Source organism: Sorex araneus, chromosome 8 (assembly GCF_027595985.1).
Source record: "Sorex araneus isolate mSorAra2 chromosome 8, mSorAra2.pri, whole genome shotgun sequence".
NCBI classification, from domain to species: Eukaryota; Metazoa; Chordata; class Mammalia; order Eulipotyphla; family Soricidae; genus Sorex; species Sorex araneus.
This window is the reverse complement of record NC_073309.1, coordinates 55,808,023-55,823,815: the sequence shown is the minus strand read 5'-3', so window position 1 is coordinate 55,823,815 and position 15,793 is coordinate 55,808,023. Positions and strand designations below refer to the sequence as shown.

The 15,793-nt window shown below is 54.1% G+C and overlaps 1 protein-coding gene across 3 annotated transcripts; it reads left to right on the top strand.

Moving 5' to 3' along the window:
* The first annotated feature begins 5,514 nt into the window (after window positions 1–5,514).
* HSPBP1 (HSPA (Hsp70) binding protein 1) lies at window positions 5,515–14,314 on the top strand. Of its 3 annotated transcripts, none has more exons than XM_055146323.1 (8): window positions 5,515–5,864; window positions 6,182–6,486; window positions 8,148–8,352; window positions 9,025–9,249; window positions 9,347–9,502; window positions 9,584–9,680; window positions 9,910–10,035; window positions 13,914–14,314. In XM_055146323.1, the coding sequence occupies exons 2-8, from the start codon at window positions 6,283–6,285 to the stop codon at window positions 14,104–14,106; spliced, it is 1,206 nt and encodes a 401-aa protein (XP_055002298.1). In that variant the 5' UTR covers window positions 5,515–5,864; window positions 6,182–6,282; the 3' UTR covers window positions 14,107–14,314. The 3 variants fall into 3 exon arrangements, with proteins under 3 accessions (XP_055002298.1, XP_055002297.1, XP_004617000.1); XM_055146322.1 differs by having other exon boundaries at window positions 5,516–5,864; window positions 6,185–6,486; XM_004616943.2 differs by having other exon boundaries at window positions 5,530–5,864; window positions 6,185–6,486; window positions 9,910–10,021; window positions 13,914–14,121.
* The last annotated feature ends 1,479 nt before the right edge of the window (window positions 14,315–15,793 follow it).

Here is a 15,793-nt window from a genome sequence, read left to right as displayed (position 1 = left end):
TGAAGGAAAATTAGGGCCTGAGCTGTATGGCTAAAGGGGCAATAGCATGTGCAAAGATCCTGTGGCAGAATGTACCTGCCTATGTGGGTCCACTGAGGGCCAGGGGCTGTGCAGTCAAACAGACCCTATAGGGCCTGAGAAGCAGGGAATCATATGTCTAGGGTGAAGTCTGGAGTCTGGAATTATTCATAGGGTGTGTTTCATTCTCAGGTATCTCAGTATGGACGAAAATTATCTGATCACCCTACTTACAGTGCCCTGTGGAGGGTTGTGCCCTTGGCCCTAACAGGGTGCCCTGTGCTTTTCACTTTATGGCAATGTGCAGTTACACACTTGTTCAAGTGCTCTATACAGACATGATGTGGGTCGTCCCCTGTGCAGCATGGGTTTGGACTGCAAGGGATCGCTGGCACTCAGGGTTTTCTCTGTGTGCAGGTCCCACATTCAACAGCTGTGGAATCTGTAGACATGCTGGGCTGTCTCTGGGAACTTGTGTGTCCAAGGATTTTAGCACCTACAATGGTGGTAGTAGGGGCAGAGTCCTGAGTAAAATCTCTGTGGATACAAGGGGTAACTGCATTTTCAGTTTGGCGGAGTCAAATTTATATGCAACCAGGAATGTAGCTCAGTGTGGAGTGCTTGCCTTGAATATGGAGGCCCTGCGTTTAATCCCTGGCACAGGAAAATAAAAAGTACCCGTATTAATTGGTCTTCCTAAAGATATCTGCACTATTTCCCAGAACCCATGAATATTTACTTATTTTAAAATATATGCTTTTTTTTTTTTTTTTTTTTTTGGTTTTTGGGTCACACCCGGCGATGCACAGGGGTTACTCCTGGCTCTTCACTCAGGAATTACCCCTGGCGGTGCTCAGGGGACCATATGGGATGCTGGGATTAGAACCGGGGTCGGCCGGCATGCAAGGCAAACGCCCTACCCGCTGTGCTATCGCTCCAGCCCCTATGCTTTATTTTTTAATTTTTATTATTTTAAATTTTTTTTAATGGATCACCATGAGGTACAGTTACAGACTTACAAACTTTCGTGCTTACATTTCAGTCATACAATGATTGAGTACCCATCCTTCCACCAGTGCCCATTCTCCACCACCAATGATCCCAGTATCCTTCCCACTACTCCCACCCCATCCCCCCCACTCCATCCCGCCTCTGTGGCAGGGCATTCCCTTTTGCTCGCTCTCTCTCTCCTTTTGGGTGTTGTGGTTTGCAATAGAGGTATTGAGTGGCCATCATTAGGTCTATAGTCTACTTTCAGCCCGCATCTCCCATCCTGAGCGGGCCCTCCAAGCACCTTTACTTGGTGGTCCCTTCTCTATCTGAGCTGCCTTTTCTCCTAGCATGTGAGGCTGGCTTGCAAGCTGTGGAGCAATCCTCCTGGTACTCATCTCTACTATTCTTGGGTGTAAGTCTCCCATTCTGTCACTTTATATTTCAAAAATGAGTGCAGTCCTTCTATGTCTGTCCCTCTCTTTCGGACTCATTTCACTTAACATGATACTCTCCATGTTGATCCACTTACATGCACATTTCATGACTTCATCCTTTCTAACAGCTGCATAGTATTCCAATGTGTAGATTACCTTTTTTTTTTTTTTTTTTTTTTTGCTTTTTGGGTCACACCTGGCGATGCACAGGGGTTACTCCAGGCTCTGCACTCAGGAATCACTCCTGGCGGTGCTCAGGGGACCATATGGGATGCTGGGGATCGAACCCGGGTCGGCTGCATGCAAGGCAAACGCCCTACCCGCTGTGCTATCACTCCAGCCCCATTTTTTTTTATTTTTTTATTTGATTACCAAAATTTCTTTAACCAGTCACTTGTTCTTGGGCACTCGAGTTTTTTCCAGATTCTGATTATTATAAACAGTGCTGCGATGAACATACAAGTGCAGATGTCATTTCTACCATACTTTTTTGCATCCCCGGAATATATTCCCACAAGTGGTATTGCTGGGTCAAATGGGAGCTCAATTTCCAATTTTTTTTTTTTTTTTGCTTTTTGGGTCACACCTGGCGATGCACAGGGGTTACTCCTGGCTCTGCACTCAGGAATTACCCCTGGCCGTGCTCAGGGGACCATATGGGATGCTGGGATTTGAACCCGGGTTGGCCGCGTGCAAGGCAAACGCCCTACCCGCTGTGCTATCTCTCCAGCCCCTCAATTTCCAATTTTTTGAGAAGCGTCCATACTGTTTTCCAAAAGGGCTCAACCAGTCGACATTCCCACCAGCAGTGAAGAAGAGTTCCTTTCTCCCTGCATCCTCCCCAACACCGGTTGCTTTTGTTCTTTTGGATGTGAGCCAGTCTCTGTGGTGTGAGATGATATCTCATTGTTGTTTTGATCTGCATCTCCCTGATAATTAGTGATGAAGAACATCTTTCATGTAAAGCCTTTTGGCCATTCGGATTTCTTCTTTGAGTAAGTTTCTGTTCATTTCATCGCCCCATTTTTTGATGGAGTTGGATGTTTTCTTCTTGTAGAGTTCAATCAGTGCCTTGTATATCTTTGATGTCAACCCCTTATCAGATGGGCATTGGGTGAATATCCTTTCCCATTCTGTAGACTGTCTTTGTATTCTGGTCACTGTATTTTTTGAAGTGCAGAAGCTTCTTAGTTTAAGATAGTCCCATTTGTTTATCTCTGTTTTCACTTGCTTGGTCAGTGGGGTGTCATCTCTGAAGATACCTTTAGCTTCAATATTATGAAGGGTTTTGACGACCTTGTCTTCAATGTACCTTATGGATTCTGGTCTGATGTTGAGGTCTTTAATCCATTTGGATCTGACTTTTGTGCATAGTGTTAGGTAGAGGTCTGAGCCCATTTTTTTGCTGTCCAGTTTTGACAGCACCATTTGTTAAAGAGGCTTTCTTTGCTCCACTTCACATTTCTTGCTCCCTTATCAAAGATTAGATGGTCATATATTTGAGGGTGTGTGTAAGGGTATTCAACCCTGTTCCATTGGTCTGTGGCTCTGCCTTTGTTCCAATACCATGCTGTTTTATTTTTATTTTATTTTATTTTATTTTTTTTGCTTTTTGGGTCACACCTGGCGATGCACAGGGGTTACTCCTGGCTCTGCACTCAGGAATTACCCCTGGCCGTGCTCAGGGGACCATATGGGATGCTGGGATTTGAACCCGGGTCGGCCGCGTGCAAGGCAAACGCCCTACCCGCTGTGCTATCTCTCCAGCCCCTACCATGCTGTTTTAATTATAACCACTTTGTAGTAGAGTTTGAGGTTGGGGAAGGTGGTGCTTCCCATCTTCTTTTCCCCAAGAATTGCTTTAGCTATTCGTGGGGGAAATATATACTTTTTTAATTGTGGGACGGGAGCAGAGAGGTAGTACAGTGGGTAGAGTGCTTGTCTTGCACAGAACCGACCCAATTTAATCCCTGACACTCTATAAGGTCCTATTTTCCAGTAGTGATCCTTGAGCACAGAAACAGGAGTAAGCCCTGAGCACTGCTAGATGTGGCCCTGAAACCAAAATGTTTTTTTGGGGGTGTACCACACTCAGGGGTGCTAGGTTCCAGATAGATGCTTGGGTTGCTTTTAGCAGGGGATTGAAAGTGAGGATATTGTGTGCCAAACCATGACCCTGTCCTTTAAGCTATTGCCTTGGCCTTGAGTATGTGACATCATGTGGCAGAGTAGGCTTTGTAGATACAATAAGCTCGGGATCTTCAGATGATTAGGATCCTGGATTAGCTGCTAGGTTCTAGACATAACTTCAAGGACCACATGAAAATAAGGCAGTGGGCTAGAATTCAACAAAGGACAAAGAAAGCAGATGCTCACATGATGTGACCATAATGCAAGGGATGCAGGTGTCACTCAAAGTTGAGAAAGGCAAGAAGAGATTCCCCACCAAAGCCACCCATAGAATACAACCTTGCTATTACTTTTTCTTTTGCTCACATGGGGGGGGGGGTGTGTGGCTGAGCGGTTTCTCCTGACTGCACTCAGGAATTATTCCTGGCAATACTTGGGAATCACATAGGATTCTGGGGATTGAATCAAGATTGGCCATGTGCAAGGTACATGTCCTTCCTCTTAAACTATTGCACCAGCCCAACTACTTTAAACTTTTGATGCCCAGGACTGAAAGGTGGGTGGCTTTAAGAATCACATTTGGGGAGCTGGGGTGATAGCACAGCAGATAGGGCATTTGCCTTGCATGTGGCCGACCCAGGTTCAATTCCCAGCATCCCATATGGTCCCCTGAGCACTGCCAGGAGTAATTCCTGAGTGCAGAGCCAGGAGTAACCCCTGTGCATCGCTGGGTGTGACCCAAAAAGAAAAAAAAAATCACATGTTTTGGTAATTTGCTGAAGTCAGCAATAAAAAACGACCATAGGAAACCCAAGGGCTCACTATTTGTTTGGTAGCTATTCAGACCACACACACCCTCACATGTGTGCACATGCATACACGCGCCCATATCCACACTTGTGCACGCCTACACATGTATGTGCACACTTTTACGTGCAGGATTTGTGTTTTGTTCTTGATTTGAGGTAAAAGCCTAAGCCTAGCTCTGCACTCAGGAATCACTCTTGGCGGGCTTAGGTGACCATATGGGGTGCCAGGAATTGAACCCAGATGGGCCGAATGCAATGCAAGCGCGCTACACGCTGAACTATTGCTCTGGCCCCCAGGGTTTATGTATTTTGCTTCCTTTTTCTGCCTATCAATGAGCTCCATTCATCTCTGCTGGGGGTCCCCACTAATGGACAGGGAGGTGTCTTATTAAATACTTGAACAGGGGTGAAGGAGATGACTGAAAGAACTGGCACCCGAGATTTATCTCTGGCCCCAGTGGTCCTCTGAACGCCATGAGAGCACTGTGCCAGGAGTTGCCCCAAGCATGTTCCCCAAACAAAACTAGAAGTAGGGTATCTTTAAGCCCATCCCAGAGCAAACCACTTTCTCAGACCTGGACCCCAAAACATAGATAGGTACTAAGCCTTGGGAGCCACTTTTGCCTGGACAATTTGCTTCCAGGCTTCAGGAAGTAGCCTCTTTTTTTTTTCTTCTTGGGTCACACCCGGCGATGCACAGGAATTACTCCTGGCAGTGCTCAGGGGACCATATGGGATGCAGGGAATTGAACCTGGGTGCTCAGGAGACCATATGGGATGCTGGGAATCGAACCCGGGTGGGTCGAGTGCAAGGCAAACGCCCTACACGCTGTGCTATTGCTCCAGCCCCAGGAAGTAGCCTCTTCAGGGCCAGACTCCAGGAGGCGCAAAGGAGTTGCTGATTCATCAGCGGGTCTGCACACAGACTGCTGCGTGGAGCTCAAACTGAGGTCGGGAGGGGTGGGGTGAGCATAAGGATGCATAGATGAGATAGGACCGAGTGCCCCGGGCCGCGGTAAAACGTGGTGCGCGGTGCGGGTGGAAGGAAAACGGCTCGGGAACGCCCACCGCTGAACCTGCACCTCCGGTCGGGGCGTGGACCAGGGGCGTGGCCTAAAGGAGGTCGCACATAGGCACAGGGGCAGGGCTTATCTGGAGAGGCCGAAAGGCCTAGAACAGGGGCGGAGCCTAGAGCGGCGGGAAGGAAGGGTTTGGTACGACTAGGTCGCGCCGAGGCGGAGCCAGACCCGAACGGGGCGGGTATTAAACCAGGACTGGCGTAGAGTTTGCAAGGTGGTTTAGGAGGCGGACGGGTAGGACCAGGCGCTGCAGCAGCGGCGAGGCCGGCGCCGAACCCCGCTCGTTGGGGAGGGGTTTCCGGGCGGGACTGGCGCACTTCCGGCCAAGATGGCGGCGCCCTATGGAGTCAGGTGCGAGAGCCTCTGCCTTCGCTAGCGTCTGCCACTCGAAGTCCTGGGAGGTGAGGCCCGCCCTACGCCGGGCTCCCCTCTACGGAGAGCGGGGCTCCAGGGAGCCCGCTTTTAAGAAGACCACACGGAGAACTTCTTGCTGGAGTGCCGGGGCGGCGGGGTTGCTAAGAGACGGGAACGCCATCCGTGGAGACTAGGGAGAGGGTTTTCTGGGTTGCTAGGGAGAGTGGGTGGGGCTTGTTTCTAGGGAGGAAGGAGGGGCTTAGGACTTTGGGGAAGGGTCCTGACGGCGGGAAGGAGGAAGGCGCCGTGGCTGAGGCCGGGTGATGGCGGGTCGCCGAGCTCTCCTAAATTGCCACCTTCTCAGCAGACCTCCAGAAGCCGACGCGTCAGGACGCGGAGCTCCCTCGGCGGTGACGGAGAAGCCCTCTGCCCCCAGCGCCTTCCTCCCCGCTGCAGGAACAGCCCATGGCAGACCAAGGCTCGAGGGGCGGCCGCCTCCCGCTGGCGCTGCCCCCAGCCTCACAGGGTTCTTCGGCGGGGGGCGGCGGCCCCGCGGCCGGGGGCTCGGGAAACCCCCCGCCCCCGCGCAGTCTTCAGGGCTTGCTGCAGATGGCCATCTCGGCGGGCTCCGAGGAGCCGGACCCCCCGCCAGAACCCATGAGTGAGGAGGTAAGGAGTGGGCGCTGGCTTGCCAGGTTGCTCTTTTGGGAGTTGTGCCTGGGGAGCCAGAGGCTGGAGATCGCCTGGCAGGGAAGGCAGAGGGGCTGGGTGAAAGGTGCGATGCTGGCTGCGTGCTCCGTCCCAGCTGGGCCCCGAGGCAGAATAGAGTTTGGGGCCAGCAGGGCGAGCAAGGCTGACCCGTGGCTGACCACTGTGGAGTGACCTTGGGTGCAGAGCTCCCAGCTCTCTGAGCTGCAAGTGGTCAATGAGGATATATTTGGGAGGGCCTAGTCGAGCTGTGGACTGGCAGCAGAGGTCCAATTCTAGGCTTCGCTGACCTTGTGACCTTGGGCATGCCTCAGTTTCCCTCTCTGACAGGGAGCTGACAGGAATATCCCTTCGCCTGCTGGGAATAGTAGTGGCACAGTGCACAGGATGTTTAGCTGGAGATTGCTGGGAGCAGGTCCTTATGCTAATGAGCACATATCCATGACGTCATGCAGCATCTTTCCCAGGGGAGGCTGAATGGCTGAGCAGCTGGACCCCTCTGGCTCTGGGAGGAGCTCAGTGCTGGGCCTTTGCTTTGCATTTGGGAGGCCCTGGTTCCGTGCTTCTGGAGAGAGAGAGATGAGATGCAATGAGATGCAGCCCCCTGTGGGGAGACACATACACACACACACACACACACACACACACACACCCATCATAGAGATGAGATACAATGAGATGTGGCCCCTTGTAGACACGCACACACACGTACACACACCCCATCATGGGGTGGTGGAGCCTTTTGTGAGCCTAGTGACTCAGTGTGTCGGAGCCCAGCTCTGGGTAGTGAGCACTCTTGGGGGGTTCGACTCTGCACCCTGGCTCCCTTCCTGTTCCTCTATGGTCTTTCTGGTCCCCCGCCTCTCTGCAGTGGCCCATGCTCTGATTCCTCTCTGGGCACTGAGTCTCTGCCCCAGGCTGGTAGGTCTGGTGTGGAGACCGTCTAGGTTACCACAACTGTGTGTATGTTTGTGGGAGTGTTGCTGGCATCGAGTGAGTAGAGATCCAGGACTCAGGGCACCCCCAGAACTCTGGGCTCCAGGCATCTGGGATAGCTTTGCCCTTGCTGGGGCCCTCAGAAGGTAACCCTGCCGCCACCCCTCTCCTGCCACACTTGCTTCTCCACCCTCTCTGCTCCCCAGGATCGGACTGGATCCCTCTTCAAAACCAGCCCAGTCTTCTTCCCTAGCCTGCCTCCCATGAAGTGTGCTGGGTCTCTTGCTTCCATGTGAAATCCCAAACCTGCACCACATGTAGCCTACAACCTCCCCCAGCTCCCCCTGCCTGGTTGCGTCATAACATTGCCTGGCTTGAGTTTTTGTTTTCTGGGGCCAGGGTTGGGGCCTTACCTTAGGCTTCGCAGTGCTCTGGATACCGGAGACTGGTCTGTCGGATGTCAGCAAGTGCTTCACTCACCGGCTGTGGGCCCCAAGCTTCTTTGCTTGTTGTGCTCCTCAGTAGGGAGCTGGCACCTTGCCCCCTACCCCAGGCAGGCTTCCCTGCCTGCTGGCTGGGTCCTGGTGGTGAGGAAGGAGAGTGGGTATATACGCTGGATCTGGCGCTGTGGCGCGGTGCTGGGGCCCTGGCCTCGGGCTGTGTGATGCAGTCACTTCTTTCTGCAGCGGCGCCAGTGGCTGCAGGAGGCCATGTCAGCTGCCTTCCGGGGCCAGCAGGAAGAGGTGGAGCAAATGAAGAAGTGCCTTCGGGTGCTGTCCCAGCCCATGCCATCTACAACCAGCGAAGCCGAGCTGGCCTCCGACCAGCAGGAACGTGAGGGAGCCCTGGAGCTGCTGGCTGACCTGTGTGAGAACATGGACAATGCAACAGGTGCTGCTTGCCACCCCATCGCCCCTGCCAATGAGCCGCTCCACTTCTGCCAGCATCTCAGCGTCCAGGCCCTGGGGGACAGTCTGGTCATGTCCTGTTCTGTCCCTTTGTCACTGGAGCCCTGATGGGCACTTTCACCCTTGTGTTCTAGGGCTGCACAGCCAGTTCCCAGGGCAGGAGCAGCTGACGCTGGGCTGTGTGGGCTGCGGGGTTGGGGCCCTCCCGTGGTGGTCTGAGCGCAGGTCCTTAGGGCAAGTGAGCAGAAAAGCTCACCTGTGTGGGGGGCAAGGTCTGTTTCCTGTGGGGTTAGTCTTGGGCGGGTCATAGCCCTAATGCCAAGGGTGTTTAGACCCTGTGATTGGCGCCACAGCGACAGCCATGTCCAGACTCCGGGTCTCAGCAGAGCCGCTCACCTGTGACTTGCCTTTTGCCTGCCACCGGTAGCTAGGGTTGCTGGCCCCTTGGCTGGCGCGTGCCTCTTCCACAGTACTGTATATTGCCGGCCTGGGAGCCAGACTGCCAGATACTGTTGTGCGGCGTCTGGGGAGGGGCTCGGGCCAGGTGCTCTGTGCTTGTGGCTGCCCAGCCCCTTATGTCCTGTACGCAGTGGCTCGGGTGCCTCCACACAGGTGTGGCCCTGCACTGACTGCAGCCTTGCTGTCCTGCCTGCAGATTTCTGCCAGCTGTCGGGCATGCACCTGCTGGTGGGCCGCTACCTGGAGGCGGGCGCGGCGGGGCTGCGCTGGCGGGCAGCTCAGCTCATCGGCACATGCAGCCAGAACGTGGCGGCCATCCAGGAGCAGGTGCTGGGTCTCGGCGCGCTGCGCAAGCTTCTGCGGCTGCTGGACCGAGACGCCTGCGACTCTGTGCGTGTCAAGGCCCTCTTTGCCATCTCCTGTGAGTGCCACTGCCCTCTGCGGGCTCCAGGCTCGGAGGGGAGCCCAGACTGAGTGTGGGGTGGATGGGAGGATCCTGACCACAGCCTGCCCCTCAGGCCTGGTGCGGGAGCAGGAGGCAGGGCTGCTGCAGTTTCTCCGGCTGGACGGCTTCTCCGTGCTGATGCGGGCCATGCAGCAGCAGGTGCAGAAGCTCAAGGTCAAGTCTGCCTTCCTGCTCCAGAACTTGCTGGTTGGCCACCCTGAGCACAAAGGTGGGGCCGGGGCAGTAAGGGGAGGCTGGCAGGGCAGGGCCCTGGAAAGGGCTGAGCCCTCACGCTGAGCCCTCTCTGCAGGAACCCTGTGCGCCATGGGCATGGTCCAGCAGTTGGTGGCGTTGGTGCGGACAGAGCACAGCCCCTTCCATGAGTATGTGCTCGGAGCCCTATGCAGGTGCGCTGGGGTCTGGGCTTCTGGGGAGCAGGGGGTCCTTCTCACAGCACCCCCCCATCCACACAAACATGGAGATGATCTTAAACCTGGCCAAATGGGTGGCAGCTGTGTATGGAGCTGGCTGTGGGCTGGCACTAGTCAGTGTCTCGGGGCCCCCTGGGAGGAAACAGACCCCATGTGGAGAGCAGTGGCACTAGGGTGCTTGAGCACTGCTCTCCTGTCCTTGCAGCCTGGTGACAGACTTCCCACAGGGTGTGAGAGAGTGCCGGGAGCCTGAGCTGGGCCTGGAGGAGCTCCTGCGCCATCGCTGCCAGCTCCTGCAACAGCGCGATGAATACCAGGTGGGACAGGGCAGGTGGGTCGAACCCACTCTATCTGGGGCATGCACACACATGGTCTCTCTTTTTTCTTTCTTGGGTTACACTGGTGATGCACAGGGCTTACTCCTGGCTCTGCACTCAGGAATTACTTGTGGCGGTACTCAGGGGATCATATGGGTTGCTGGGAATCGAACTCGGGTTGCCGCGCCGCGTGCAAGGCAAACACCCTACCTGCTGTGCTATCGCTCCAGCGCCGATCTCTCTTTTTTATGATTAATTTGGTTTTGGGGCCACAGCTGGTGATGCTCAGGGGTTATTCCTGGCTCTGTACTCAGGAACTACTAATGGTGCTCAGGGGACCATGTAGGATGCCAGGGATGGAACCCTGGTGGGCCATGTGCAAGGCAAGTGCCCTCCCCACTGTACTGTGGCTCTGGTCCCCAAATCTGTCTTTAATAATGACCGGTTTTAATGATGGTCAGGGCAACAACTGTTTAGAGATGCCAGCAGCCCTGCAACTGAGTTGTTTTGGGGTTGTCCCAGCAACTTTGTGTCCTCATGGTGATGGTGAAGATGACAGACAGCAAACTGCCTGCTCAAAAGTCTGTGCCATCTCCCCCTCTCCCCTAATCCCTCTGGCTGTGCCCTGGGTGGGACAGAGAGCTTGAAGTCTTGGGGCTCGGTCACTGAGTGATCCACGTTTTCATCTAAGGATTTGCATCATGCTCAAATATTTGCTATTAGGCTGGTAACTAGCGAACAACAAACAGCACGCAGTTCAATATTTAAGCAACAACATGTGATTAAGTATTTAAGTGGTAATACATGATACCAACTCCTAGTTAAATAACAACTTGTTAGGTATTTAATTATATAGCTAAGTCACAAAGTGACAATTAAATGCTCAGATTGTTAGGAAGTTATTTAAACGGCCAGGTGATTTGGTTAACTGGTTATAAGCCATTTATTCGCTCTGGAAGTCATGTCTAGATGTTGGTGTCCTGGCACAGCCACGGGCATGTTCCAACTGGGATGGGATGGCCGCTATTTTGCCCTCAGAAGTGCCGGGGGCAAAAAGCAGGGGTACCAGGTAGGGTCTTGTGCCTATTCCCCAGAAATCCCCCTCTTTGACTTGGGGATGCTTGGAGATAATGTACGTGTGTGTGTGTGAGTGTATGTAGGGGAGGGTGTCAGTAACTCCTTGCAATGTTGTGTCTGGTGCAGACCCTGGCATCAAGCCTGAGGCCACATGTGAAGGGAGCATTGCTCCTTTTTTCCTTTCAGAAAGCTGTTTTTTTTTGTTTTTGCTTTTTTGGGTCACACCCGGCGATGCACAAGGCTTACTCCTGGTTCTCCACTCAGGAATTACTCCTGGCGGTGCTCAGGGGATCATATGGGATTCTGGGATTTGAACCCGGGTCGGCTGCGTGCAAGGCAAATGCCCTACCCGCTGTGCTATCGCTCCAGCCCCCTCAGAAAGCTGTTAGTGGGTGGGCCATGGCTTAGCTGGAGAGCCAGGGAGCAGTCCTGGGCTCTGTGCCTCCACTGAACCCCAGCAGCACTTGGGCTCCCAGGCACCACCTTGTCTAGCTGTGGTGACCCTTAGTTGTTTCAGGTGTTGAGCCATACCTGGTGGTGGTGCTGCGGGGACCATGGGGTTCTGAGTACTGAACCAGCCAGGGCAGGGCATTCCTTGTGTTGAACTGTAGTTGACCCGCAGTAACAAGGACCTGTGTGCTGTGTGCACCAAACAGGCAGCCACAGAAACCTGCATCGTTCCATCTGTCACTTGCTGGGGCTTGTAGGGTGACAGGCTGACCCTAACATGTTAGTGACCTTCTTAAGATATTTTTGCACAGACAAGCAAACGTGTAGAGCCCCTCTTCCTCGAACATTTTTGTACAAAACCAGCCTCTCTGGCCAGTGCCTGCTCTTTGCTGGACTCCTCTCAGAGTCTCCAGGGGCGCTGTACGCCAGTACCTGGCATGATTTTTCTCTGGCATCTCAAATTTCTGGCAGGGGTCACCTCTCCCATGTAAGAGCTCCTCCTGATGGACATGAGGTGGTTTTCCTTCTCTGCTCACAGTCAACTCTACCTTGTGTGTGTGTGTGTGTATATATATATATATTTGTGTGTGTTTTGGATCACACCCAGTGATGCTCAGGGGTTATTCCCAGCTCTGTGCTCGGGAATATACTACTGGGTGGGATGCTGGGGATCGAATCTGGGTCAGCCGTGTGCAAGGCAAGTGCCCTACTTGCTGCACTGTCACTCTGGCCCTGACCTCATGCTTCTTTCAAGTTAGTCGGTTCTGTTATTTTTCTTTCTGTGTGCAAGGTTAACCATCTTTTTCTTGTCCTGTATGCTACCTTGGCCCATTTATATATTGGGTCGTGGTGTTACCAGTGGGATTTGTTTGGGGGCTATAACTTGGTGGAGCTGGGGGTTACTCCCATATCAGTGCTCTCGGGTTGATCCTGGCAGTGCTTGGGTAACAATGTGTGCTGAACCTGGCCCTTCCACATGCATAGCCTGTGCCCTAGGACTCTGAGCTGTCTCTGGGGCCTTCAGTTGACTTTTTTTCTGGGGTGGGGGACATATCTGGCAGTGCTTAGCGGGTGTTCCCGGCAGCATTGGGGCATTATACAGTACTGGGATGAAAGCCGGGCTTTCCACACAGCCTTTTGGTCTATCTCTTGGTCTTCTGATTACTTTTTTTTTTTTAAATTTATTTGCTTTTTTTTTTTTTTTTCTTTTTGGGTCACACCCAGCAATGCTCAGGGGTTACTCCTGGCTTTGCACTCAAGAATTACTCCTGGCAGTGCTTGGGGGACCATATGGGATGCCGGGGATCGAACCTGGGTCGGCCGCGTGCAAGGCAAACGCCCTACCCGCTGTGCTATCGCTCCGGCCCCTTTATTTGCTTTTTGGATCATACCCGGTAATGTATAGGGGTTACTCCTGACGGTGCTCTGGGGACCATATGGGATGCCGGGGATCGAACCTAGGTCGGCCGCATGCAAGGCAAACACCCTACCTGCTGTACTATAGCTCCAGCCCCAGTCTTCCAATTACTTTTTGGGGTGAAGAGGGGCTCTCCCAGCCATTCTTGGCCAACCTGTCTGGCATGGTGCTAGGGCCGAAGGATGCCAGGGCCCACCCCAGCAAGTTCCTGCAGAACCCCTGGAGCCACAGCTGCCAGGGGAGTGATTGATGCTGGGTGCATGCAAGGAATATGCCTTAACCCCATATCATCTCTCTGCCCCTCTTTTGATTTTTTACTCCTTGATTTTTTTTGGCCTCTTACGCAGTGCTCAGGGGACCCAGAGACCTTTTTCTGGCTATACTTGGCCTAGCAGTGCTGTGGGCCACCAGGGCTGCCCCATGGTGTCAGAGATCACCAGGAATTGAACCCAGGAGCCTCTATGTACCGGGTATGCACTCCAGATTATCTTTGAGCCCGCTTCCAGGCTCCTGCAATTGACCTTTTCTTTCTTTGGTGGAAGGAGGCCACACCTGGGCTCAGGGATGACTCCTGGGGAGGTGGGGAAACCATCTGTGGTACTGGGTATGGAACCTGGTTCAGCCATGTGCAAGGCATGTGCCCTGCCCACTGCACCATAGCTCTGGCTCCTTGTGTTTCTCTCATTGCTGTTCCTAGTATGTCAGGCACATCTGCCAAGTTTTGCAGTCCAACTAGCATCACTTTCTGGGGTTTTCACAGAAGAGTTTTTAGGCAGGTGCAAATTGCAGTTACTTCTTTGGAGTTAAATGAGGACCCCAGACTTGGTTCTAGCCCTGTGACAGGTTAAGAGAGGCAGTGAGCCATGGATTGAAGCCAGCTCCGAGGCAGGGGCGGGGCAGGGCGAGCCAGGAGCTGGCCCTGACCTCAGGGCTTGTGCCCCCACCCAGGAGGAGCTGGAATTCTGTGAGAAGCTGCTGCAGACCTGTTTCTCCAGCCCCACCGATGACAGCATGGACCGGTGAGACCAGCGCGCCTCAGCCCCGCTTCGTGGGAACCCCAGGCCTGCAGCCACCCTCCCCACCCGCGAGGCCCTCTCCTAGGGAGAGCCGGGACTGTGGGCGCGGGGCGGGCCGCACGTAGCACCCCCCACACTAGGGGCTCTGAGAAGGGCATGGGCTTCCGGATCCCGACCCTTCTCCCATTCCACTTCCTTGTGTCCACACCATGCTTCCAATAAAGAGCGTTATTCCTGTCATTCCCCCACAGACCTCCCCGCCCGGGGATGGGAGGGGGCACGACCTTAGGGCCACTGGGAGAAACATGGGAATAATAAAGTGTTGCTACTTGCCATGCAGAACCATTGTGTCTGTTCATCATCATGTGTGTGTGTGGGGGGGAACGTGGCCTCCTGAAAAGGCCACCTGAGGCCTCACAAATGCGGACCACCTGCCCCGGGGCAGCTGCCTGATGAGCAGCAGGCGGAGGCCGTAGCTTTTCCCAGCAGTCCTTGCTGTGTTGTCATGCGGCGGGAGCTGCCCCATCAGAACCCTCCGCGCGTCGTTGGGCCACAGGCCTTTGCTCTGCGGCCCTTGCTGATGTCTCACGTGACCCGGGAGGGCCAATGAGCGGCCGCCTGAGGTCGAGGCCGCCTGTTGGGGAGAAGGCGGGAAGCGCTGGGTGCGGTTCTTCCGCCATGTTCCCAGGTTCCGGCGGTGGCGACAGAGACGGGAGCAGGCTGCTGTCTCCTGGGCAGCCCCGAGGACCCAGAATGCAAAGCAGTAAGCCGCCTCTCCAGCTGCCCCAGAGACTGGGGTTCCGGGGGACACTGCCTCAGGTCCGTTCTTTTTCAGTTTCGTTGAAAGGTTGAGTGTGTTAATCCGCTCTAACGCCGTCAGTCCCGCTCCTCCTCCCACTCATCCCCGGGGTAGATACTTGATTTTCTGTGGTGCCAGGACTTAGAACTCACTAGCCCGAGCTCTTCTGATTTGGGAATCTATTCATTTCGCCCTTTCCCCCAGATTGAGGACTCATGGGACGTGCCAGCCAAATCTGGAAATTGGGGAGAATATGCCCCTGTTGTTTTGGCGTGGGGGGCATAGTCTTGGAACCCCCCTGTCAGGCCTGTGCTGTAGATAGTTCAGACCTGTGCCCCTCCCTCTTCTCCGTGCTCCTTTCCCACATTAGCTGGTAGTCCCCGGTGCTGGTGCAGCATTGCAGCCGGCCAGAGGGTGGGGGAAGGGGAGCTGTAGGGCTAAGCCTGGTCCATTGGGAGGCCTGAGCTCCTCCCTGTGCCGCGGGATGTGGAGAGCGAGATTGCACCAGGGATCGCATCACTAAGACCATCGCAAGGGTGGGGAGCTGGGCTTAACAACCTTAAATACTTCATTGCCCTCCACGGCCTGTCCCTGCCTTTTGTTGGGGACGCCCAGCCCCTTTGGCCAGAGACTGTGGCAACAAGCCAGGTAGCAAAATGCTGGGGAGAAGGAAGAAGACTCAGGAATAGCAGCGAAGGCTGCCCTGCTGCTCCCAGCTCCAGGACAACAAGAACCTGAATCCTTTCAGAGAACAGACCTCAAAGCTGGTGGGTAGAATGGTCGTGTTAAGGGAGCAAACTAAGGACCTGAGAAAAAAGAAACTAAAGCAAATTCTGTGCTCCTCGCACTCTGCATCACAGAATCCTCAGTGCAGCCCAGCAAGGCCTGGAACTTGGGTTTCCTGGGTGAGGCTGGCCCCTGAGCACATGGATAAACACAGTGGGCAAGATCTTGAGCCAGGCTTGATCCAGCTGGGCTTGATCCAATTAGGCTTTCATTATGGGCTGCTTTCT